Genomic DNA, 26,803 nt, shown 5'->3' with positions numbered 1-26,803 from the left:
GCTGACTGTATAGAGGCCAGTGGCAGCATCTGCTTGTTCTGGCTATTTTGTTTCCTTTCAGCTGTGGTGTTGGGAAAACATGTCATGTCGAATTTCTGCCCATTATACTGGGCTACGTCCCGGTCATCAGAGTGTTTAAGGGAAGGATGCCTGTAAAATCTTTTCCTGTAAGAATCTCTTGTAGAAGAGAGGAGATTACAGTAAAATGACAGTCCCTGCCTTTCCTTCCTGCCATCTCCAGCTAGTCTGAGAGCCTTTCCATCCCCTCACCTTTTTTCTTTTGCCCTAAAGAGAGAGGAAAGGCATTTGGCCCCATGGTTTTAGCAGTGAGAAAAATGGAGGTACCTAAGCAAAGCACAGTGTGTGACCTGATCTAGGTGGATCTGCTTTAGCAGGGGGGTTGGACTAGATGACTTCCAGAGGAACCTCCCAATCTCTATCATTCTGTGATTCTATATTACTGTAAACAGCTTTACTCTTTAAGAGATCAGAAAATGTGAAGAAAACATCATGCCAATATGGATTCTGAAGCAGGGTATCTACCCAACCTCTAGATTGCATCCAGATTGCTAAAGATATCATGGAATTTTCTCCTGCAACTTTGATCTTCAATTTACCTGAGAAAGTACTTTTAATAGCATGTTTATGATCCATTAAATATATTTAACTTGCACATGAGTCTATGAACTGACATGGTAAAATTTCAGTTTTTGGGGGGTAATGGTGATTTTTTTAAGTCATGATGTCTAACAAATTTGGAGTAAAAAGACCTGAATGCAGTAGCTCAATTTAAATACATATTTTTTGTTATAAATCATAGAAAATGGAAAGAATGAGATTAAAGAGACAAAACCCTGTATTAGAAAAACCTACCCTGAAGCCTTCATTACATATAATGCAAAGGGCCTTTAGCATTTTTTGTCAACCTTTGAAACAATGTCTTTGGTTAAAGCATGTATCACGAAGGAGATTACATTTTTGTTGACACTACTGTACTTGAAGATCAAAAGCACACACAGGTTCAATGTTCTGTTCTTGTCCTCTTTGTTCCCCCCTATCTTTACGTGACTTTTGTTTTTTAAGCTCCTTTTCTCTTTGACAATGAAACATGAAAGCCACGCTGGCTAACGTTTTGCCAAATAAGCACAAAGCAAACCCCATCTGGAAAAAAAAAATGCAGAGCCCATGAATTTTTAAAAGTTCATACATAATATATCATAAAAGTACAATGAATAATACGGTGTATGGGCTTTAATAAAAAGCTCCTTGACCATTTCTCAGAGATTCTGAAATGTAATCAATACCCCAAAAGGTATATTGGGGACGTTGCTTAGATTTACGCTTTTTTGCACAGAGTGACACTATCTGCTTACTATATCAACTCAGGGCACAATATTGAATTTCAGAGAACACAAGGAAGAAGAAGTATTGTTATCTGCCTCAACAGTTTTTCCATTCAGAGATCAGCTTTATGGTTCATCCCTGACATCAGATTTCAGAGGTGAAAAGGAGGGTTCCAAATGAGGGGTACAAGGACGGCACAAAAACTCACGTGAATCTGAGCATCGGCGGTTTGAGGCTGCATCAGGCTTCTGTTTCGTTCTACTTCTGAAAGCAAATCCCCAGATGAGAGGTCTAAGATGCGTGAGTGGAGTTTCTGGGGGGAGGCAGAAGGGAATGAGCAAAGCATAAGCATTTGTCAAATATGCAGCGGATCAGCATTTTCAAAATTCCAAACTCTGCTGTTAAATTTCAAGGGAAATAAAGACCCCGAGGTAAAAAGAGGATTTGTCCTAATTTGAAATGTTGCTCTTTTTGCTTACTTTGTCCAAGACTTCCTCTCTGCAGAACACATCATTCTTCATCCAAACCAAACTCTGCTTTTTTTTCTACTCACTGTTTTACAACTTATCATTACTTCACACGCAACAATGACAAATGAACACAAGTCCCACCGTTATCCATAGAGCTTGACAGGTTTCAGGAAAAAAGCATAAAAATGAACTACAAAATTAACATTTATAAATCAATCAACGTGTTAATGTTGTTTTATTTACGAGCTGTTACACCTTGAGTGAATGATTGCAAAAGTGACCCTATTTTTAAACAGCATTGATCTGCTGAAGGCCTCCTTTGCACACATTTTAACTCAAAGTCATTAATGTCATCTGTTAGGAACAATTAATGTGAATAGAAAATAATTGCATCAGGGAACTAGGGACTCAGAGGATTTTGTGCATTAATATTCACATGCTGTTCAATTATATACACAGTTCTTCTTTCAGTTTTGCTTGGAAGAATGGCTAAGCTTGTGCCTTTTCCTCCATGTTCACCTGTATACTAATTACTAAGGCTTTCAGTGTGCATTAAGCTTGATTTGTTTTAATTGCAGTTTCAATAAAATCCATGATTTATGTGAATGCCTTGGCCGATGACTTGAAAAGAAGAAATATCTGCAGTCCTGTCAGTCATTGGACCAACATATCATGTAACAGGCAGTATGGATCTGACTCACAGTCCATTGAAATCAATGAAAAAGGACTTACAAAAAAAACCCCCAAACAAAAGGACTTTGGATAAGGCTCTTTTATTTTCCCATTAATTCTCCAGGCTTGCAACTTGAGAGACCGTATCTACTCCCTCCTCAGCACCAGGGCACTCAGCTGGGAGGAACAAACGGTGCAGACCCTGACAGGACACTTTGCTGGGGGACTCTGTGAAGGATGCAAGCCCTAAAGACTTGTGGAGGCTGCAAGAGTGGCCCATGACCATGTCCATTCAAAGAGCCTGGCCAAAGAGAGAAAAAGAATCTGTATTCACATAAGCCCTTCCACACTGTGCAGTAATAGCAATGGCAAGACAGTCCTTTGCAGGGCCCTGAAACATCAGTCGTGCTGCATCTTACGCACAGCTACTCCCCAGCCCACTCTTTTAGTGGGCACTGCAGAAAGTCATCTGCTAGAGAAAAAAACAGGCAGCTATTCTTACAGCCTCTTTAATCTGCATGCTGTGCTTCAGGCCTCTACTCAGACAACATAGCAATTTTAAAGAAAAGTACTAATTATGAACTTGTGAGTTAGCTGTAAACTTCTCAACAGTCACATATTCATCCAGGTGTCCTCAGGAGGTATTACCTGTTGCAGACAAATGAGGGAAAATATTTCCTATGATCAATATTGTTGAATAGATTAAAATGTTACAAGCACTCAGTATCCAAGATCCTTTTCATTATAAATATTAACTATATCCAGGCTACGTGTTCATTAACATGAGTGATGCCTAACACCTGATTATTCAGAATGCACCTTCTGAAGTGTTATTACTAGAGTACTGTCAGGTGTTGGTTTAAGATGTAAGCTCCAGGTAAAATGTCTTCTCAGACTCAGATTTACTGACTCACTACACGTGTTATTCTTGACAATAATTCCAACTGCAGTGCAGAACCACCAGAGAATTCCACTGTTTTCCAGGAGTCACCGATGTTATGAACAAGTGGTGAATGTGCTCTCTGCAGAGGAATTAGTTACTTCAGAGCAATTAATTACTTTCTCCATTGAAACCAGTCACCTGATTTTTACTTCCAGAGATATTTTAGAGAAAGTAACTACAGCTAGATCTGTGCATTAAAGATGATGACTAGGGACATCTGTGATTACACTTGCACTTGAATATTTATTGTCCTAGAAAAAAAGTATCCTAGAAATAGAACGATAGGAGTTTTACAGCTGTAAAACACTCTTTCCCTTTTACCACCAAGGCATTTTGAATACCTCATTACTTAAATGGGAGCATATATGCTTTGTAATAAGGGAAACTAAATATAATTCTATAATGTTATCCAACTTTAGTGTGTTGCTGTTATTGTGCATATCAGACATAAAAAAACAGAGAATAGTCCAACTGGAACATTCAGAAAAACAGAAGCAGGTTTGGGCCAGTGATAAGATGTATCCTGGCAGAGCACCCTGTAAACAGCTCAGTTATAGGGGTCTCCCACCACTGTCTCAGTGTCCAGAGGAGCTGGGCTGGATCATGCTGTCTTTGAATCATCTTTGCCAACATGAAACTCTATGACTCTATAAAACTATAATAACAAAGATGAATCAGCAGACTAAAATGATTAAAAATGAAGGAAGTTGTGTTCTCATGATGTACAATGAGATTATATTTCTGCATCAAATAAGAGATCATCACATTGGGAATACTCCCCTCCCAACATATGCAAATAAACTAAGAGATGCATGGCCAACACAATGACTAACATTAACAAACACCCTGACAAAGTTTGAGATCATTAATTAAATATAGTCACACAGCACTGAAGCAAGTCATCCAATTACAAAAGAATAATGATAAGAAAATTGTTTCTCTTTCATTTATTCTTTCTTTTTCCTTCCCCATTTTCTAATTCAAAAATAGGAAGAACTGTACTATTGGTTAAAAATCCTCACTAATGATTCACTTAAAGTCACGTAACATTGTGCTAACTATGTATCTTGATTCTGATTTCTTCTCAGATATGCAAAATGTACTGTGTCATTTATGGTTATTTTCAGATGACAGTCACATAATTAGATCACAGAGTTACTGCTGCCTTTAAAATTGTCCAATATTAAAATCACTGTTGATGCTATTATGATGTAATGCAACAAAAAGCAGACCACAGCACAAAATGACTTTAACAGAAAAGACTGTATCAGTTTAAATGACTGCTTAAAGATGAAACTGAGGAGTTATAACTATAAACCTAAGTCACCTGCTCCGTTTGCTGGTGCCCTATATAATGACAAGGAGAAACTAGGCAATATTTGTACATGGTAGGAAATGTCTGGACCCCTCTGAGCACAGAAAACCATCAGCATGTGCTGAACTGTGGAAAAGAAAACCCTTATAGAAGTGAATGCAGCAAGGACTGGGCCAGCTTGCTTGGAAATTACCCCATACTGCGTCCTGTGGACTGAAAAATTCATAGCATCTTAGCTAGACTGGACCCATGTCTCTCCAAAAAGTGGGTGCAGGGAGGTGGAGAGGCCAGGACAGAGCAGAAATGGCCTGTCTGTGGCTGCCTGAGACAAGTAGCAGAAAAGCTTCTCCCTCACTTGTGAGATCAATGCAGAAAAGACCGTGGCCCTTCTGGCTCAGTGTCAAGATTAACTCCTGTAACCCACAGAAAAAATAAAAACAAAGTAATTGATAATTTAGGTGGAAACCTATTACATCAAGTGCAATAGGAAATACAATTATCTGGCAGGCAGATAACCAATCCATCAAATAGTAGGCCAGTTCCCCCTCCCCACAGCAGCATCCTTATTAAGGCTTTCTACGAAGATAAAAGAAGGCTACTACCTGCTGGCATGAAGCAATATTACAGAGAGACTCCCCTAACTATTGTGCCTCTTGACTATATCTGTGCAGAGTATCTATCAGTTCCCATCTCCTTTTTGAAACATCTAATGGCCTGCAGCATCGCCAGAACAATTTTAAATGAATTATGCCAAACTATACACAGCTCTCCAATATTGGTTGAGTTAATTGCTATTAAATCAATTGGCTTTGCTTTTCTCACATGACTCAAAGTACATCATTCACAAGAAAGAAATTCTCTCTCTAGGTTCTAAGGAGATATTTTCATCCTGCTGCTCTGTGACAGAGCTGTAAGTGTTTGTTTGGTGTGTGTGTGGCTTCTTCTCATTTTTGCTGTTATCTTGGGCATCAGAAACCTGAACAAGCATACTCTGGACTGCTTTCCTACAGAACCTGCTCACTGTAATTGGACTGGCAAAGAACACTTTTTCTGCAGTATTCACTCATCTTTAATCATTTTCAGCACAAATGAGATTCCCCTCAATTCCACAGGAAGCAACACCACCATTCCAATTCTACCCTGTTGTACTAAACGAGTTGAATCTTAGCAGCTCCACCAAAAGCATGCAAAACCCAAATGTGCAAGAAGAGTGCTGATCTCTTTAGAGGTGTGACAGAGGCTCGTGAAAAACAAGAACTCTTTCTAGCTGACTTTTTTTCCCCCAATCATCAGACCTGTCTCACTTTCCTGTTCCCTTGCTCATGTTTAACCGTCATATCCATCAGAAGCAGAGCACAGCTATGAATCAATGAAATCATCTGGGATGAGCTTTAGTTTCAAAGGTGTTACAGAAGTGGTACTCTATACTATGTCTCCATTACACCATAGCAGAATAAAGAAAGAAATATGATCAGGTGTGCAATTTACATAGTATTAGTTTGTGCAGAAATATAATATTTCATGAAACTAAATCGTGGCAAAGGGGATGTTCAGCTTGAGAGGAGAGAATATCCTTCACCTATTCTGTCACAAGTTATCTAGATGAAGAAGATGCACCATGGAAACTATGAAGCGTGAACATCTCATACACTAAATACTGTGAAATAAGGACAAAGTTAAGTATGGTGAAGGAAAGAATAAGAAACCCCCAAAAGCTGAACTAGCTTTTGCCTGTAGACAAATCAGAGTTTGCAATACACGTCCTTAAACATCTGATAATGCTGCTTTCTAAAGAGAGTGTAACAAGTGGTTATCAACAGAAAACAGCCAGATATGAAGCCAGATATGTGTGCACTGTGCACATACAGCAATTCCTGATGGCTTACTGTATATCATTAGAAACATGGAATCAGAGAATCATTATGGTTGGAAAAGACCTTTCAGATCATTGAGTCCAACCACTCACCTCACGTTGCCAGGCTCATCCCTAAACCATGTCCCTCAGCATCTCATCTACATGTCTTTTGAATATCTCTAGGGATGACAGTTCCACTAATGTCATGAATATAAAATTATATTCCTTTTTTTCAGCCCTTGGAAGTCGAATATTTAATTTAAAAAATTCAGCATTATGTCCTACTTTCCCACTATTAGTTTCCTATAAACAGAACTTCATGGCCATCACTATCTGACTTTGTAGTAAATGAAAATTATTCTTTCAGTTTTCACAGTTTATAATGGTAAAAGTAATTGTTACACTGATCACTTTCCACCAGTTAATCAGCTTAGTTAGGAATCAGCCTTCATCTTTCCATCTGCTTACAACATGTGAAGAAAGAGAGCTTGCAGTAGAGTTCTGAGGCATGGTCTATGCCATCCCAGATTCGTTTTTATACCTATATCCTTTAGTGTAATTTCAAGGGCATTTCACCATAGTCATGCCTTTTCTAATTCTTTAATGGTTTGACTTGCAATTCTCATTTATCCTAACTGTGAAGTTACTTCTGAGTGTGGCTATTTCTTATAAATATTTTAGTCTAACATGAAATCTGGAATTATGGTTGTTCTGCTGCAGAATACAGTGTGCCTTTAAGAAGCATTACTGTCCTTTTCACCACTTTTCAGCAGTGCCTCTACATGAAACAAAGTCCCCTGTGCACAATCAGATTTTTGTATTTCCATGCACAAGTAAACAGTTAATAATGTGACTTCTTTGGTGTCAGTTCTGGGAATCAAACGGGGCTTTATCTTATAAGCTACACAGGAATATCCATGTAGGTGCATGTCTCTCTAGATTTTTACAAGTGCAGTGTGACCAATAAAGTGTAAGGAAATAAAAAAACCCTGTTATTCTTAGGGCATCCCCTCCCCAAACACCAATTTAGCATTTTCAAAGGAAGAACACTAGGTTCAGATACTAACTTTTTGTGATATCAGTATTACGGTAGCCTTCTGACTCCATGTAGCAACGTGACAGCTCAATAGTTCTTCTGGATTTATACCTTTTGTTAATAAAATCTGTTACATGTTTACAGGTTTGACTACATGAATATTTAGACTCATAGTTTCACTGTATTTTCATATGTACATATAGCAACCATGACCATTCAATCTCTCCTCATGCATTTCCTTAAGCACCAAAATGCTGCATCAAGTAGCCAGGGAAATGAAAATGGCAAAGTGTCAGTGAAGCACTGGAGCAAACAGAGATTCACCACAGCTCTTTTCCAGTTGTATCCTTTTGCTGCAGAACATCCCCTAGATAAAGTGAATAAAGCTCTGCAATATGAGTCACATGAGTTCTCCTAGTGTCCAGGAGACATCTAGAAGAACGTATGATACGCAGTCAACTTGTCAAGTAACTGCTTTCTGCTAGTGTTGAGCTGAGTTTAACCAGGTACAGGACTGGGGCTAAAACTGGAGTGAGCAACTAAACAGACTTGGACCATTTAAAATAATCCTCCCTTGTCCAAAACAACTGTATTAATATACCTCTGTGCAGACAAGAACATATAACTTAGACAGAAAAGCTAATGCAGAATGCTAAGATATTTTTTTCTGTTTCTATGTTGCTCCAGGCAGCATTTCCAATAGACCAAGCTGTTCATGAAGATACTTGATATTTGGCAAAAGTGTGTAACAAGAAAAATTATAAAGCTCAGTCTGAAATAGGCAAAGACTCAGAAGTCTAATAGCCCACTGTATTCAGTACAAACACGTCTTTAGTCTTTAATATTCTGTTCCTTCTTAAGGTCTGTCTGACAGGTTAACTAAAATTACTTTACTCTCTATGTTGCTGCTACAGTTCTCAACAGCTGCATCACAGAAGATGTTCCACTGTAGCTGGTTGCTTTTGTTTTTGGTGGGAGGAGAGGTTAACACACACGAAGTGAACTCCAGGATAACTCTTAAGAGTAGTATGAGCAAGCAGTTGGAGACTGTTATTCATTGGTCTTACCTACAGCTGTGTACAATACAGGAAACAATCACAAACCTGCACTATTGCTCAGTGAGAACAGGAGGAAGAGCTACACAAAAAAGGAACATTAAAGGATTAACTGTAAAATTTAGTAAGCTAAATCAGCTGTTAGAGCAAAAAATGGAAGTTTCCAGCTATTTCATACATTCTAAGTCAAGTGCATTGGAATTTTCCATTCATCTAATAAAAATACTTCCACAAAAGCTCTAATTTGATATTTTCCATTTGTTTTTGTTGTTTTTATCCCTCACTAGGCTGACTTTGCTAAAAAACCTAGAAATCTGGTGATACAGAGATGTTAGACTTTAAATTCAACCCCAGTATTAATAACAGTTTGTCAGTTTTGCTGGCAAATCCTCCAGGCGAGTTTACTGAGAGCTAACTGACAACATCCACAACCAAGTACAAGGGTATGATATTACAAACATTCATATGGAAGATTAAAGTGCTAAAACTACATTAGAAAATCCTGTTAACAAGGCAAATCCAGCACAAACAAAATAAAACAAAAGTTTTATTTGCATCTGCTTCAGATTTTACACATTTGCTGCTCTCTGTTTTTATCGAGCCATCGATAACATCAATTTGCCTTTCAATGGCAAAAAAGAGTGAATTAGGTTCAAAAGTAACTCAGAAGGTTGGAAACTTATATCCTAGGGTATAAATTGGGTGGTATTAAGCAGATATTTGATGCATAAACATAAGTAACATAATCTGTATGTAATTCTTCAGGGAGTTGACAATGTAAGCCAAAAATTACTCCTGTTCCAAATCCCTTAGTTTTATTAATTTTCATAAACTGCTTTAAATAAAAGTTATGCTAAAAGATACCAAGTAATCCTCTCTGATCCTACTGTTCATTTTATAACTATCAGTGTTTTCAAGCTCTGAGACTCCAAAGTGTTAATTCTCATTTTAATAGCACTATGGTAGGAGTCTGTAAATATTGCGGTAATAATAAAATGAGCTAATTTAATTTCTTAGGAAAATGTATGTATAAAGTTCCCTGCGGTTTGTAATTACTGTAAAGTCAACAGTTTACATCAATGACCCGGTAATCAGCTAGTCAGGATGTAAATAATTAATGAAATAAATGTTTTCCATGAGCTTGCTCATGGAAGACTTCTTGGAGTACAGCGAAGCAGCAGTTTTCTGAGAATAGTACTGTGGAAGAGTTGAGTGTCTTCTTATGTACATATTTGTGGTTTGTTTCCTGTTCCATTTGGTAAAAGTCATGAAATGCTTTTCGTAAATATCTTTCTATTGATCTAATACTAATTAATATGTTAATTCCACTTCACTAAATAAATGCCAACAACAGATGCTAGGAACATCAAAAAGTGAAAAGGAGAATCCTGCACATCTTGGTATCTTCTCTTGTTACTTTGCTCACAGACCAACCCATTTATTCTTAAATTTGGTCAGAATCAGTCTAGGAGACAACTTTATATGGAACTCCTGTGACAAGTAGAGGGTCCAGTGCAGGGCCACCAAGATGATCAGGGGACTGGAACATCTTTCATATGAGGAAAGGCTGCGGGAACTGGAGCTGTTTAGTCTGGAGGAGACTGAGGGGGGAACTAAAGGGTGGGTGTCAGGAGGTTGGGACATCACTTTTTTCTATGCTATCTAGCAGCAGGATAAGGGGTAATGGGATGAAGCTGGAACACAAAAAGTTCCACTTAAATATAAGAAAAAACTATTTCACTGTGAGGTGAGGGAGCCCTGGCACAGGCTGCTCAGAGGGGTTGTGGAGGCTCCTTCCTTGGAGGTCTTCAAGACCCGCTGGGACATGTTCCTGTGTGACCTGATCTAGGTGAACCTGCTTCTGCAGGGGGGTTGGACTAGATGATCTCTAAAAGTCCCATCCAAACCCTACCATTCTATGATTCAATGATCCTAAGTAACAACTATAGCATTAATCCTTTATGGCACACCCTACAAATGCTATCTATGCTTCAGCAGTTAAAAGCTGGGCTGGTTTTTATTATTTCACTGTATTTAAGAAATTCCTTAACATCACAACACATATGAAAAGTACTGATGTTTCAGCCCCACTTACACAACAAGCAGTGCATTATCAATCACTACCTGATTAGATGCTACTCACTAATTTCAACACGCTGACAAATTGTTGATACTATGACAGTCAGTGATATTCCTGGTAGCACATCATAATTTTTGTCTTTTTCTTTGTGATTCCTTCAGTTTAAAATTCATTTTCACATTCACTTTCTGCCTATGCCCCAAAATCATCTAAAGGAATTAGGCAGACCTCAGTACGATCTTGTTATTGACATTTATGTTGATCGATGTTGGCTCTTACAGAATTGGAATCTACAGATCAATTCCCTTATTAGATTCGTTCTCAGTGCTGCCATGATCATTTTGTCACAGAAGCTACTGCCATCAAATGCTGCTTTATCACTTTATAATGGGATAAGCTGAAGCTTTCCTCTAGCATATAGTTGGAAATGAAAACTGCCTGAGCTCTAAATATTTCTTTCACAGATTTTCAAAAATATCCTTATTAATTGCATGTGCCTATTTTAAAAGCTATTTTAAACTCAATTACCTAATCAGTAATAAGTTTTGCCCACAAAAAAATTCCAGCTTTCAATGTGGTAAAAAAGCCCAACAGGCTAACACTGAAGACTGCTCTGAATCTGTTAATCATTTTTTGCCTGCTATGTCTACAAGTCAGATAATAGAAAAAAAAATGAAGGAAAGAATGAAGACATGACAGAAAAAACAAAATAGTCCCAGGAACAGCAGGCAGCCTGACGTGAACACACGCTCAAAGAGCACACAGCACAGACACACAAGGTTTGCTGCAAGTGTTTTATCTGGTTTGGAAAATATGCAAGGCCATGGTGTTTTTGTAAGAATGGTGTTACAGCTCCTATTGAGAGAGGAGTTCATCACATTAATTTAAATCTCCGATAAAATAAATTAGCTTTTTTATTGCCAGGCTGAACTATGGGGCCATGATTGTTATGTATTGCTACAATCTAAGTCTTAATGGCATTTTAGCCCTGTGGTGGTCAAACAGAAGCCATTTCAAACCTTCTAAAGGCTATTAAAACATGTGCAGATGTCTGGAAAATTAATACTATTATCTAACTCTAACCTTTTGCCTGTAGGAGGAAAAGGAGAGAGAAGGCTCAGAGAAGATGTTTTAGATCAATACATGGCAACCAAGGAGAGCTAAGTACTGCTTCTCGTGGAAGTTCATTGGCTGTGGGCAGGTGATTGAAGTGAGCAGATTCATCCTTATTTGGATTTCATTGAAATTGTTCATTTACTCTGAAAAAAATAATTTAAGAGAGATGAGCATCATTTTACAATCCTTCCTCACTGCTGTTTCCCAAGGTCCAGCAAGCTAGACACTGGAAAGGTTCATTCATTTAAATGACAAGAGCACGAATTTGTCAAGGTTAATGTTGAACAAGCCATCTTTTCTTTGCCTCTGTATTATGCATTTAAAAGGTTTCTCCATCTCTCCACCCTCTTTGTTTTTTTTTTCAATGTGTGTGTAATACTGCTGAAATGTCAGATGGACTGAAAGGAGTTTAAAAGTGGGAGGAGGATTTCAAGAAATACTTGTATTGTTGGTTTAAGGATCCTACATATATGTTTTCTCTCCAACTCTAATGCACCGTTTTTGGATCTGACAAATAAGGAGAGGCTTTTTAAGAGGGTTTTCTTGAACACCTGGATACAAAACACTTTATCCTTTGTAACTCAAAGCATTTACTTGAAGTATGGTTTAGAAAGAAGAAGTGGGCACACTCCCAGCTGGTAAGAATTATTGTCTCCACTTCTTGTACCAAAATTAAAAGAATTTCTGTTAGGTCAGGAATTTTTTCCATAGATTTCCCCAACGTTTGCTGCTTTTCAGAAATAAAGATTCTAGAGGGTCACAGGGTGTATGTATTGTGGTATTTCATCTTGAAAGTCTCAAATCTGACCATGGGACCTCCAAATGGCAGTTCAAGTTCGTTACTATTAATCTGACACACGAAAATCCATGGGCTTGTGTGCAGGACACAGCACAACTCTGAAGATGTGATGACTTGTGTAAGCCTCTCAAATCCTGGCTTCAGAACTCTCATTTCACTGACCTACTCCACAGTGGTGAGAAACTATAGAAAAGAGTCACATTCAGTCTGTCCATGGAAGCCACAGAATCCCAGTAAGGCTGAAACACAGGTGAGGTGCTGATACCAACAAGCAGGGTGCACCATACTGGACAACATGAGGATACAAACCTGCACTGCTCATGCACTCCTGCACCTCGCTCCCATGGCCGTAGATAGGAGGAATCCCAGGAAATGGAAAAAGAGAATTGGCAGTCCTTGCTCCTGGGACACACTGTGCCCTTGCACAGGAAGGTATGGTGCCCTCAAAGCACTGCTTAGGACCTAGCCTGGTCATGGGAGTGCTGCTATGCCTGGCACAGGATGACATTGAAGAGTCCCCTCTCTCACCCCGCAGCCAGTACCAGAGGAAGCCTGCCCCTAGGCTTGAAGCAGCTGTGAGCTTTATCTCTAGCATAGATGGCCCATAGCTGCAAAACCTTTTGGCAGCTGTCTGTGCTCGGAAGAAGCAGTGCCAACATTTGATTAGGAATCTGTGCCCTTGTGAATTGATCATTTCTTTATGGTAGATGAAAGCAGGGCTTAAGAGGTATATTGGAATTTCAAATGGTGTCAGCTCCCAGTTTGGGACCAAATAAGTAGCCATATTTTTAGAAAAGCTCAGCACAATGCCTGAACACCTAAAAGTCTGGTCCCATGTGCATGATGGACCTAAAGACCTAAATTAAAGGTTAATTCCATTTGTTACTCCCCCATGAAGACTAGTAACTGAGCTGAGAGTACCTATATTTCTAATCATTGTCAAGATCACCTAAGGATCATTTAATGGAATAAATTTAAGCAAGCCTCTGAAATACAGTGCTAATCTCTGATTCATGTTCATACTTGCAGTATCTATAATCTATAATAATTGTGCCTAGACCTGTGCCTGTATGTAGTCTACAGGAGAAGTACACAAGGCTAGCTTAGAGAAAAGAAAAACAGAGTTAAGAGTAAGTAATAGGAAACAAAAAAATCAGATGGAGCATTTCTGCTTTTAAAATATGACTGAATATAAAAATTTAAGATCAAAACACTGCAAAATTAAGTAGTTCATCTCTGAAACTGTATACCAGAAAGATGAACCGAAGAGTGGGCGTGTATTTGAGGCTTTCAAAGCACTCATATTAACTCAAGATGACGTTACTTTGGCAGTCTGGTTTCCATACTTCTAATGCAGTAAGATAGAGTTTAATTCATAATGTTGAAAATGCCCTTGTAATACACACAGGACACAGACAAATCAGCGCCCCTCCCTGCACCCAGACATCGGTTAGTGACTAATGAAACACAGCTTGCTCACATCCAGAGGAAGAAATGAGCACGAATGCAATCGAAAAATGCTAAAAATACAGAAAGACTCGAGTCTGCCAATATCACATTGTTAAAGATTTAATGACAGACGTAACTTTTCCTTTTAGCTTGTCCTTATCAAGAGAGATACCCAGATGGTAATTTAAGAGTTAAGACACTAATGGACTCTTCAGTTTCACTAAGCACCTTTGTGCTGATTTTATCTTGCAATACAGTATTTCACATCCTCAGCGAAGTCAACAGAGATTTAGTCAATAGTGTCATGGCCTTTGGATGAGGATTTGAATCTTACCAGTCTTCAAACCATCATTAAAGAAGATAGGTCATTTGGGAAACAAAGGAGAGCATTAGTAAAATTCAACACTAAAGGATGGGGTTGGTTCAGCAGGTGTTTTATGATTCATTATAATAACAGTTTATTCTAATTGCTACCCCTTTCTTCTATGCACAGTATCCATAGGATACATAAGAGTATATGCATAGTATCCATAGGATACATAAGAGTATACAAAACCTACAAAGTTTATCACAGGAAAGGTAATTTTTTGCTAACAGGTGGACACAGAAAATACCTATTGAGTAATCTTATGTGCTAAAACCCACCATAATGTTAGCTTGATTCATTTGATGGAATGTGTAATTTAAAATTACTGGCAAATGATATCTGCCCAATAGAATCTGAACATCTCAAATGTTACCCAGTACTCCTTGGCACACCTGTTTTTAAGTAAAGAAGGCATAATTCCGTATTGCTTCATGTCTGCAAAGTGCCAATACACTTAATAGTAATGAAACCACAGTTATAAAATAGAAATGAAGTTCCACATGTGCTGAATGCAGTAGCAGGTGAAATGAATCCTTTTTCTATTGTTATTTGTTTCATTTACACACACTTTTGCGTAGTTATCCTTCATTTCAGTTTCAAAGTCTTGAGAAAAACGAATGACACACTTAGCTCCATTAGCACGATAAGAAGAAAAAGATGCATTTGTAATAATAATGGTTATAGTTCTGTACTGCTTTAGAATTTCAATAGATTCCCACTTCACCACAACAAGAAGCCCTCTAAATCTCTGAATCATTTAATTTTATGCATTCTTTTGGTATTTCATTTGGGAGTTATGGAGTGTGAAATATGCACCATCATGAGAAAACAATTATCTAGCACACCTGTTGTTTGTGCACATTGTATTTAAGGAGGGCTTGCAGTGGCTACTATCCTATTCCACGGTGAAAACCAAAATGGGGAGGCTATAAAAGTTGACCTGATGACATGGACTGGCACTTTTATGTGTAACACATGGCTTTTATCTATCACATCACATACTGTGATGATGTTAGAACAAACCCATGCTAATTTTTGCTATCAGAACCTCAGTGAGAAAGATTTTCCATTTAGAAAGGAAGCCTGACTGAATGACTCTTGACTCACATGCATCAAATAAATAATAATTAAAAAACATGTCAACTTCAAAACCAGAAACATATCAGATTAAAAAAAGGGATTAAAACATAAACACATGAGTAACTCAGAAAGTTTTCACAAAGTTCATAATCTAGAATAAAGGCTGCCTCCAACCAGCCTCCATACTTCCACTTGACCATTCAGGCAGGGATTGACATGGTAAGTTGCTAATACATCTTGCTAATACATTCAGCAAACAGAGCATGCTGAAAGAGCATCCAATATGTCAAGCACTGTTATGGTTTAAATACAAATGCATGCAATAAGAAGCATATCTTTTAAATACATATTAGAAGCTTGAAGCACAGGGCAAGTTTAGAAAGGAACATAGCAATACTATTTCCTATTCTGGAACTCCTTCCTTCTTTCTTAAATTTATTTCCTTACTGAATGTACACAATAACAGGAAAAAACATTCTGGTACTTAATGTGTCTGCCCACATATTTGCTTAGGGTTTCAAATGCCATATTGGATTCCTGCCATCACGTGCATCATCACTGGTAATAAAAATCTATGCATAAAGTAAAGAGAAATCTATGGTTCACCCAGTGTCAGTTGTATATTTTTCTTTGTCTAAAAAACAGCCAGTTTTTTTGTTAAGGTCTGTCACATAAGTACAGCCCCACAGTTTTCTTGACATGTGCTTACTCTGAAAAACTCTTCACTCCTCAGAACAATGCCTATATTTTTCATCAAAACGTAAAAATTATTGCCCTCCTCAGTCAAAATCATTCATAAATATTTCACCAAACATCACTTGTTGTTTTCCTAAAGATTATTTGCTCATTTGATTTACTGGTTTTGGTATCACTGTAGCAATTTATTGTCATGAGAAAACCAGAAAAAGCTCATTTTTAGATTTGATATCTGAAAATTATATATTTAAACTTGTATCACGAAATGTCACGTTTGTGTAGATATGGAAAGCCTTTCAGTGCTTTTCTTTGGAATCTCTCAAGGCCAGCTAAACTACTTGGACATATGAAACTCTAGTAGTTGGGGGTAATTTTATCTTAAAAGCACTATCATTCTTATCAGAGCTACATGACTACTGAGCTTAACTAAAGCTTTTTGTTTGAGAGCAAATTGCTAAGAATTTAGGTGCTGAAATAAGGGACAACAGTCTGACAAGAAGGGACATGACCAAAACACAGATGACAGATGGAGCAGACCTATCAAGCCAGTAGTTCTAATTCCCTAATAAAATGCTCATCTCTGCTGATCCTCTGGCTGTGCTTTGTTTCCTTTAGTTGTTAATGTTGTGAGGGATGCTGCCCTACCTCTCCTCTCATCATGCCAGAGTCCATAATGAAAAATTCTGTGATGTCCCTTTATCTGCCCAAATCAGCTTTAGATGCAGCAAATCATGTTGGTAAATATTTTAAGAATGAAAGTTTTATAGTTTCCCTGGTCAGCAAAGAGCACACCAGGATTCCCCTGTTTTACAGAGTGGTGTTCTTGAGGGTCAAGAAAAGCCACCTCAACCGTTTCACTCAAGAGATCTCCCAAAGCACCTTGTTGGTCTACACACTGTGGCCATGACTTACTTACAAGCATAAGCTCTTGAGACTAGAGATGACCTGTAGAGAGCCACTGCTGAGGATGGCATCTAACAATTCTCAGTGCTCTCCCAAGCATCTACTTATCTCAGAGCCTCCTTCCAGAGCTGGATGGATATCTGATATCTGGCCTAATTCTTTCAGGTGTTATTAGATTTTCATTCAAAACTAAAGTCACATTGCTTAGGAAGGTTAAATGGTTTCTTTGGAGGGAGGTGTTTCCTTTCCTTCCCTTCTGTCATCTCTGACCATTCCTCTAACCAGTAAGCTGTCATGAATACTTTAATTCTGTAATGTTTTTTTCAGCATATATTTGGAGCTGCAAACAGAACAAGTAAAAAATATGGTTTATAATGTTTTACTACATGGCGATGATTTAAGCTGAGTTGAAATACAGAGATATGAAGCTTTGTATTTCTGTCTTCTCGGGTGTTATTGGTGAGTGAGGACATGACAGAAATAGAGTGAAGCTATCAGTTTACTGAGATAATGCAAGGCTGGAAATAATAACAACTGTGTCTTCATGTGAAGAAATGTTCCTTTAATTTGCTCTTGAAAGTCTCAAAAACCTTTGAGTATTCCTTACTAGATTACTATCTTGATTCCTGATACACAAAAGCATTCTTATCATCTCCCACTGCTACAAACTGGATGCCTTTTCTTGATATAAGATCTTCAAGACTGCAGCTAAGCTCCTTTGGTAACCTTGATCTGCAGAAAGCATTCCAGTGGGGCTATGGCCTGAAATCTTTTGAGAACTGCAAATGGTGTAAAAACCACCACGTTGCCACTTAGTAGGTGCTGAGAATGGCAGCAATCTTGGATAAAGTTTAACATACTAGTTTATAAGAACTTACTATGTGTCAAAAAAAGCTTTAAATTGATGTGACTACCTTTTTGTCTGTTGATACAGCCCTTGAGATTGTCATAACTTTCAAGCAGTTTTCCACAAGTTTACAGATACTGCAACACCTGATTTGTATTTGTTTGTTTACTGAGAATAAAAAGGACAGAGTTTGTTCTGGAGCTGGAACTTTTCAAAAGATCTTCAGACAAGCATATCCTGACAATCTGATGGATACAAAGGAAGAAATGTGAAGTAAGAAAATAAGGTCAACAGCAGGAGTTTCAAAACTAATAGTTTGCTGATCTTGCCTGCTCTCTGAGGAGCCTGGAGGCACAAGGCAGGACTAGTAGCTGGTTTCAGTGAGATGGGAATTTTACTGCTTCTCAGCATATAACCACTCAGTTATTTAAATATACTTTGCTGACAAACTGTTTTCTAACAGTGTGATGAACTTTAGCTTTAATCTCAAACTCTCAAATATGTACTTTCTGAAATACTTAAATATTCCGTATATCTCATTGCTGTAAAGCAAAGCGACTTCACTTTTAACCTCCTGCATTCAGACACCATCATGTTTAATGATGTCTGAACCAGGGGTCAGACTCTGAGGCCAGATATTCCATCTCGTTTTGTCAGGTGTTAGGGCAATTAATTGCCCTCTTTTGCTTCCCATATGTAATAATGTCCTTGGTGCAATTTACCCATTTCTGCCAAGTTGTACAACTGTTTCCATCTAAGTATGTACAGCTACACTGAATCTCATATGTCAGGGCACAGTTGTCTGGTTATTAAGAGAGCTAATATCAAAGCAGTGATAACAAAGCAGTTATTATTTAAATTGACCTTCTGAGAATTCAGCAGAGTGTGCTGTAGCATTCTAGACAAAATTTTAGACATAAAATCACACAATGGTGGACGGTCTATGAGTAATAAAGGAAACTAATCTAGCCAGAGAAACACAAGGAGAAAATAGATGCTTCAAGAGTCCTCCCAGCGTTGTTCCTGGGTTGATAAAGTAGAATTTTTATGATGGAAATAAAATGGCAATGAAAATATAGTTTAGGATCTGAGATATCATAAATCTTATCATTATAAATATTATTTTATACTTTCCTCACTATGAAAATTTTATTACTTATTTAATAAAATAAAGCAACTCCATAAACGTTGCTACTTGCCACTTTTTAACACTTTTCACTGAAGGTTCCCTGCGTGCTCTATAAAATAACTGTGACAGCAACTTTCTGGGTGAAAAGTGAAAGCAAGACTCCACGCAACCATTCAGCTACCAAACATGTTCAATTTATGTAAACCAAGATACATAACATAAACAAACTAGGGTGATGTCTATCAGAAGGCAAACCATGACTCCTGTTATCCTCAGCAACTTTATGCAAGTCATCACTGTTGTAAAGGAGGTGTATGTAGTATCAATGTCATTAGTTATAGTTTCAGGTACGAGTGGAAAAAGAGGGCTAACTAGAAGAAAACCATTCATGTCTCAAGATTGAGCAGTTTATAACCAATAAAGTCAAAGCAAGTCTGTTAAAAGCTATTCCTGCTTCTGTAAACAGGTCAGAGGCAGTTACTGAGGTCCCTTGCAACCCCAACCATTCTGCAATCTGTGATTGAATGGGATGCCAGAGCTAAGGAGAGGAAAACCACTGTAATTTGGTCACTTTAGTAGTTTAAATTAAGAAGTTGAAATGAAGTTGTTTAAATGAAGAAATGCATCATCCAGAAAAAAATAAGGCAAAGACAGAAATATAGTGATACTGACATTTAGATATAAAGGTATTTTGTAGATGTTATACATGGGCATGGGCAAAGCAGAGGTGCTAAGTTTCATTCAAGGCTTCTTATTCCTACTCTGTATCCTCTCCTTGGATTTGTCTTATCCCTTCAGCAACTTTCTGTGCATCACCTCTACAGATTTCTCTCTTGGCTTCCAAGGAGTTTTGCTCTAATCAATATGAAATTTTAGTCTGTATATTATTACCAACTATTTCTCCCACTTGCAGATGAAATAACAAGGTGTCTCACTAAAATGGAGTTCCTCTGGTTTTCTTTCCCAAACCCCTCTTGCCGTGACAAGCAGAATTTAATCTCTTTTTAGCAACCACATTAACTGAGGAAAATAAAGGCTGCTTGGGCAGAAGCTTCTGTTTAGTACTAGGTTTTCAATAAAACTATTTCTCTTCTTTAGATGGTGCTGAGATGGAAATTCTTTTCCAGGACTTTGTCATTTTAAGAAAGCTGTTTCAGAGAGATGACTGCCTCAATAAAATAAGAATTTCTTAAAAAGGTGATCAGGCTCCTCCTTATTTATCTACCTTAATGCTGGCTCTGTCAGTCACACACTTCAGCTGGAAAGAATGTTCCCAGAAAGACAGGGTAGCTCTTAAAATAGTCTACAGTAACAAAGAGGTGACAACAAAAAGCCTGGGTTGTCTCTTGCTCCTCCCTAGGTTTTGCATCAGAGACTGTATCACTTAATCTTTTCACGACAGGAGTGACATATCCTCTGTGTCATTCCTTACAAGCAGTAAGCACACCAACACTTCTGTAGCAAAGAACTTGAATGGTAATATCTACAACCACACCTCTCAAGAAAACATGCATATTTCTTTTAATATATTATTGGACTCCTCAATTTCCTAAGTACTTACCCTTCTTGTACATGCCTTAATGTGACACTTTCACTAACATTTTTACAGTGAAGGATTCCTGAAGCAGTTGTGACAACCTTACTACCTGATTTTTTAAAAAAATTGGTAGAAATTAGGTTTTTTCTTTTGAACTGTGTGAGAAGCACGAGGAAAACCAACTCAGTGCACTCAGTACAGTACACGGGCCTTGGCTCTGCAATCAAATCCAAAACGCTTGTGTCACCCTTTCCATTGAAAAGGATGTGAACAATCTGATTGCTAAGAAGACACACAGATCATGTATAACTCACTTAAAACCAAATATGCAAGAAACTCCTAGGGTAATGGTGAAATCTATTCTAATTTTGGGTGTTTTTTCTTTAACAAAAATCTCTATTTCTGCTGAAATCAGTTGTTAGGTATGTTTATGGTTTAAAAATAAGCTTACTCCTTAATACAAGAGTGTTCTAACGTCAATTACAGAATAATTTGATGATACAATCAAATCACAGAAGTTGCTATGTAGAAAATGTAACTAATATTATTTATTTTTAGCCTGTATCATCTCCTGCAGCATTCATCAGAATTCGTACTTGTACTGAGTGTGAATACTCCCAGGATGAGATCAGCATTAGATAAGATTGAACTGTATTGTATCAGACAGTACAGGAGAATGGGCTGCCCAGATGGGTTTCCTTCTCTGGAGACATTCAAAACCTACCTGGATGAGTTCCTGTGTGACCTACTCTAGCTGGTCCTGCTCTGGCAGGGGGGTTGGACTGGATGATCTTTTGAGGTCCCTTCTAACCCTTAAGATTCTGTGATTCTGTGAAAGGAGAAATTAAAACCATATGCCTCCTGCCCCTCCAGTATTTGCCTATTCACTGTGATTAGGGTAACGATTTAACAGGAATGTCCTTAACAACAGATTCAGCACTCTTCTGTAGAGTTGACAGACTTAAGCAAATATTTAGCTACTTCTCTAAATCTGGGTTGGATGCATTTCCATGAAGATGTAATCGATACTTCAATTTTCTATGCAGACACACAAGAGTATTTGCTTGATTTTGGTCCTCTTCTTTAGATTTTACATCTCAGATTGCAAGATCACAGACCTCAATGCCATTTATTCAAGTACAGGTAGAGGATAAATAAGTTTCCAGAAACTCACAAATTCACTGGTTTTCTAGTTGAGTGGGGTTCTTTTAGTAAAAAAATGACATATCAAGTGTTTTAACATCAGTTCTTCATTTTGTGACGTTCACTGAAACTTGTTCCTGGGCTTTTTTTTCTTTCCCCAGGGAGGTTAAAATCTGTTGGTAGCAAGAGTAGGGACTTAACAGTGAATTTTCTTGCTTTCTGGGAGACCTGGACTTTGTGAATGATCTTAATTCACTTTTTTTTCCTCAGCCAATAACGGCAAAGCAAGTGAAGGGATGAGGTGGGAATGTGGTGGAGGTGTGGGAATCTATACACATTCGTTCCTGACAAACTGTGCAGGAACGAATGTGGTGGAGGTGTGGGAATCTATACACATTCGTTCCTGACAAACTGTGCAGGAACAATGATGTAAAACAGTTTGAATCCCTCCGTTGATAGATTACTTGGTTCTTTCTTGCACTTGATGTGGGTTCATCTCTTTCAACTTTTCACAGCTGTGACACAATCCAGTTTCAAGGAACTCACGTCAAAACATTGATCCTACTTTTCAGATGCAATCTAACACTTCTGTAACATTCCCAGAATAACCTGGCTTTACTGTTGCCACACTGGGGAAAAGAGTCATATCTGTAATAAAGGATTTGCAACTGACTTCTATGTAATGTAACCCAATACAGGCATAGACTAGAGCCAGACTTTGGAAACAGAAAAAAACAATGAATGATTGAAAAACCCCACAAACAAGCAGGTGATGTGAAAAGCAGAAGTGAGCAACAAAGGTCCATGCTGTGGTGGATGTGTCAGAAGCTCTGAGTGGATAAAGATAAATCAGTCCTGTACAGGAGTCTATGAAGGATGAACAAACAGTAAAAAAAAGAGGGCAAAGTAGATGAAATCAAAAGAGAGAAGGTCCTGTCCTAGAAATACCTAAATCAACACAAAATCAAGAGACAGAACAAGATCCTGAGGATAATGCAGGAAGCCAGATCCCTGTGATGGTGACCTGGCACCACTCTGTGCTTTAGAGTTTCACAGTGATTAAGTATAACTCTTTGCTCTCACTGTGGGGATTTTCTTCCCTTTAAGCCCTAGTTGGTGAGTAGACCATGTTTCCTCAATAAACAGCCCAAGCAGATGAGAGTTAGCAGCCCTCAGCTGTCACGCAACAGTGCAAGGGCCAAATTTTGAGATGCAGAGCACAGAGGATTTATGTAAGGTACATATTCAATATCACTTACCTAGCTGACATGACCCAAATTTCCCCTCCAAAATGAACAAATTTTTCCCTAATAAGAAATAACACATACTGCTAAAACCAGAATTTGCCCTGCAGTTAGAAACCTGTTAATCAACCCTCATTTACTGTTCTAGCTCACAGTCAGATATGTTGGAACTTCTACAAAGCAATTCTACTTCTACAAAAGAATGACAAAGCAATGGATTCATTCACAATAATGGACTTTTCCAAATGAAAGGAATACTGAAACATCTCTTATTATTCCAGAACAGCAAAGGAGTGGGAGATGGGTCAATTGATTTCTCAACTATATCCTCCCATAAAACACTGGGGAAAAAAAATTACTCTAAGCCTGTGAAGATGTACTTAAGTCCTCGTAACACATCTGGCAAAAGTTAAATAAATGGGCTGTCTTCTCACAGGAAATTACACTGTTCACCATCAAGCAGAATGTTAAGAAATCTGAGCTTCTCCCCTGCAGAGGGATAATGAACCCATATCATTCCATTTATCATAGTGAAGAAGCACCTAAAAAGTAAGTTACTCTGCAGGTGTGCTCTTCTCTCCACATTTGCACATAATACGTAGCCATAGCTCATTGGCATACACTTTCATTTTCAATGGTATCAGATTATAGATAATGGATATTCTTCTAATATATTAAATCTATCAGCTGTCATTTCCCACTTATTGACATAACCTTAAAAAGAAGATAAATATTTCATAATTGCAAGGAAACATAAAGCTCGTAGCTTGCTCTCTGCAAAGGTCATTTCCTACCTGAAGAAGGAGGTCAGAAGCTGGTTTGACTTTCTGCTGGAAAAGCACACTTAATGTTCGATTCTGCTGCTCCAAATCAAAAACCCTCGTTTTGAGCTTGATACATTCCTCCCTCAGGTCCTGCAGCACAAGGGAAAATAGGAAGATTAGAAAGCAGGTAACAGAAGCACTTAAAAAGCTTTAAGTAATGTCAGATGCTAAGAAGAAATACATATACAAATTTAAAAAATAGTACAAATCAGAATAATGTGCAACTTCATTTTCTCTGCTTGTTTGATCATCACAGTGTAGCATTAAAATGTGTAATGAGAAACAGTAGTTACCTGAAAACATCCTTTTGGAGTTTTCTGTTAGTATAAAAAGTGACTTTGTTAGCAAAGTGTTTCATTTTGCAGCCGACGCAAAAGCAGAAAGCGGCAATTAAGATATGAATATTGTAACAGGCATAAGCTAAGGAAAAAGCATAAGCTATACCAAACCAGGAAGAAGTTCAAAGTGATACAGTGCCTTCAAGGTACTCCTCTGAAGTCTGATCCCCTCCTTGCTTTTTCTAGAATAACCAAGTCAGCATGACTTGCTGGCATACTGTGGATGGTCTGTATCTTAAGTTGCTACTGTAGAGCTGCCTAGGCCATAGGAAGATGTTGGTGCACCAGATGTGTGGCAGTATGACCCTGCCTGAGATTTCCAACATGAGGTACCCATAAGCCTTAAAATAGGCCACTACAAGCAGAGGTGGAGTATAAAAACTCTGCACTTGAAAGCACAGGACATAACTGTCGAAATTGAAAGATGCAGGTCTTTTTGCCAAGGCAGAGTCAGATTCATCATGAACAAGGCACTACTAGCTTTTGGATATAGGAAATATTGAGCTAGCTGTCTCTGTCTTCAATGTGAGAGCTGCTTTTTTCTGGACACTTGAAGGAATACAGGATTCCATCAGAAAGAGGATTTTGGAGAGAGCAGCATCTGATACTTATTCTTTCAGCATAATTGGGGTTGTCTATTTTGAGGTGTGAGAGCTTTAGAAATCATGAAGAGCATAATAAAGACTACGCACGATCTAGAACCGTGGCCGCCAACCTAGAACCATGCCCGCTAGTCTAGAACCGTGGCCGCCAACCTAGAACCGCCCAGAACAGTGGCCGCAAGTCTAGAACCGTCTAGAACCGTGGCCGCCAGCCTAGAACCGTGGCCGCCAGCCTAGAACCGTCTAGAACCGTGGCCGCCAGCCTAGAACCGTGGCCGCCAGCCTAGAACCGTGGCCGCCAGCCTAGAACCGTCTAGAACCGTGGCCGCCAGCCTAGAACCGTCTAGAACCGTGGCCGCCAGCCTAGAACCGTGGCCGCCAGCCTAGAACCGTCTAGAACCGTGGCCGGCAGCCTAGAACCGTGGCTGCCAAGCTAGAACAGTGGCCGCAAGTCTAGAACCGCCTAGAACCGTGGCCGCAAGTCGTGGCTGCCAAGCTAGAACCGTGGTCGCAAGTCCAGAACCGTCTAGAACCGTGGCCGCCAGCCTAGAACCGTGGCCGCCAGTCTAGAACCGCCTAGAACCGTGGCCGCAAGTCTAGAACCGTCTAGAACCGTGGCCACCAGCCTAGAACCGTCTAGAACCGTGGCCGCCTAGTCTAGAACCGTGGCCGCCTAGTCTAGAACCGTGGCAGTCGACCTAGAACAGTCTATAACCGCGTACGGCAATCTAGAACAGATATTACTTTCCACCATATGAAGGTGGAGAAACAAGCCTCTGGATCCCCATATGCCGTCCTGTCAATACCATTATCAACATGATGACCTGGCTTTATGAGAAAACAACTCAGAGAAGGGAAGTGTAGTCAGAAGTAGCTTAAACTCTTGTCTACAGTTGCTCTAGTCTCTGGTGTAACCAGCACTGAGGTTATAAGAGGTGAGCACAAAATAAAATGAGCTCATCTTGAGACATTCAGAAAATTGTAAACATCTTTTTATGCATACGGTATGTATCAGATTTTATGATACTACTGGATGAACGCAGTTATTTTCTTTTGATAGCTTCTTAATATTTGTTTTAGGTGGCTGTTAAATTGCTAGAGCCTTCCAAAACGACCCCCAAAAACTCTTGATTCCTAGAGCTTTGATTTCTGTCAGTGAGATCTCTTATCTCTGGTCTTGCACAAGGCAATCTGCAGCAGGAAACTTGCAAGCATCAAGACCCGTCATTATCTGCCTTTCATAAATAATCATGAATTTAAAACAGAGCCTTAGCGGTTACACCAGTGTTTAAACATTTCAACACTACTGAGTGCACTGAAAGGGAAAAATGATTGACAGAAACTAACAATGCAGAAGAAACTGAAATCTTAGCAATGCCTCTGCTCAAAACCATCCTATCTTACAGTTTTAAAACCGTAAGATTTATGTTTCAGACTACAGACTTTCTGTAAAAAGTGAAATACAAGCTAGTAGATTACCCATCCAGATGCAGTGTTAGGTTTATGGTAGGACTTGATCATCTTAAAGGTCTTTTCCTACCTAAACGATTCTATGATCCTATAAAGCGTGCCAATGGCAGTGTCACACGTAGCCCAGAGGAGAAATGAGGCACGTAAAGGTAGCAGTATTCTGGTAAAATAAAGTCTGAGTTTGGAAAGCTGAACTCCTAAAATTACCAATTAATGCAACTACCAAATGTCTGAAGCATGTAACTCCTCTCCTGTGGGCAAAATGACTGGCTATTAAGGTAGTAATCTCCCAAATGTCTAAAGTATTCATATGGTCTCTATATAGTAATATTTGAGCACCTCTCTAGTCTTACCATTTCTCTTCAGTATGAGACTCACTCTTGTCCAAAATTAGACTCAATGCCCTCATTAGAGGTTCCAGAAATACACTGTTCTTCCTCTGAAGATGCTGCTTCTTGTTTTAACATTTGATTCACTTTTTTAAAGTTC

General features: G+C 38.6%; 1 protein-coding gene across 1 annotated transcript in view; it reads right to left on the bottom strand.

Annotated features, from left to right (window-relative positions):
* NCKAP5 (NCK associated protein 5) overlaps positions 1 to 26,803 on the bottom strand; it is a 369,143-nt gene that overhangs the window by 65,318 nt on the left and 277,022 nt on the right. Inside the window, exons 9-10 of the mRNA XM_062005050.1 lie at positions 23,875 to 23,994; positions 1,553 to 1,657 (exon numbers count right to left, since the gene is read on the bottom strand). Coding sequence (XP_061861034.1) covers positions 1,553 to 1,657; positions 23,875 to 23,994 — 225 coding nt within the window. The remainder of the gene's footprint in view (positions 1 to 1,552; positions 1,658 to 23,874; positions 23,995 to 26,803) is intronic.

The sequence above is a fragment of the Colius striatus genome, chromosome 11, assembly GCF_028858725.1.
Source record: "Colius striatus isolate bColStr4 chromosome 11, bColStr4.1.hap1, whole genome shotgun sequence".
In the NCBI taxonomy this organism is placed as follows: Eukaryota; Metazoa; Chordata; class Aves; order Coliiformes; family Coliidae; genus Colius; species Colius striatus.
Note: the sequence above shows the minus strand (reverse complement) of the source record. Positions and strands in the feature narration are given on the sequence as shown.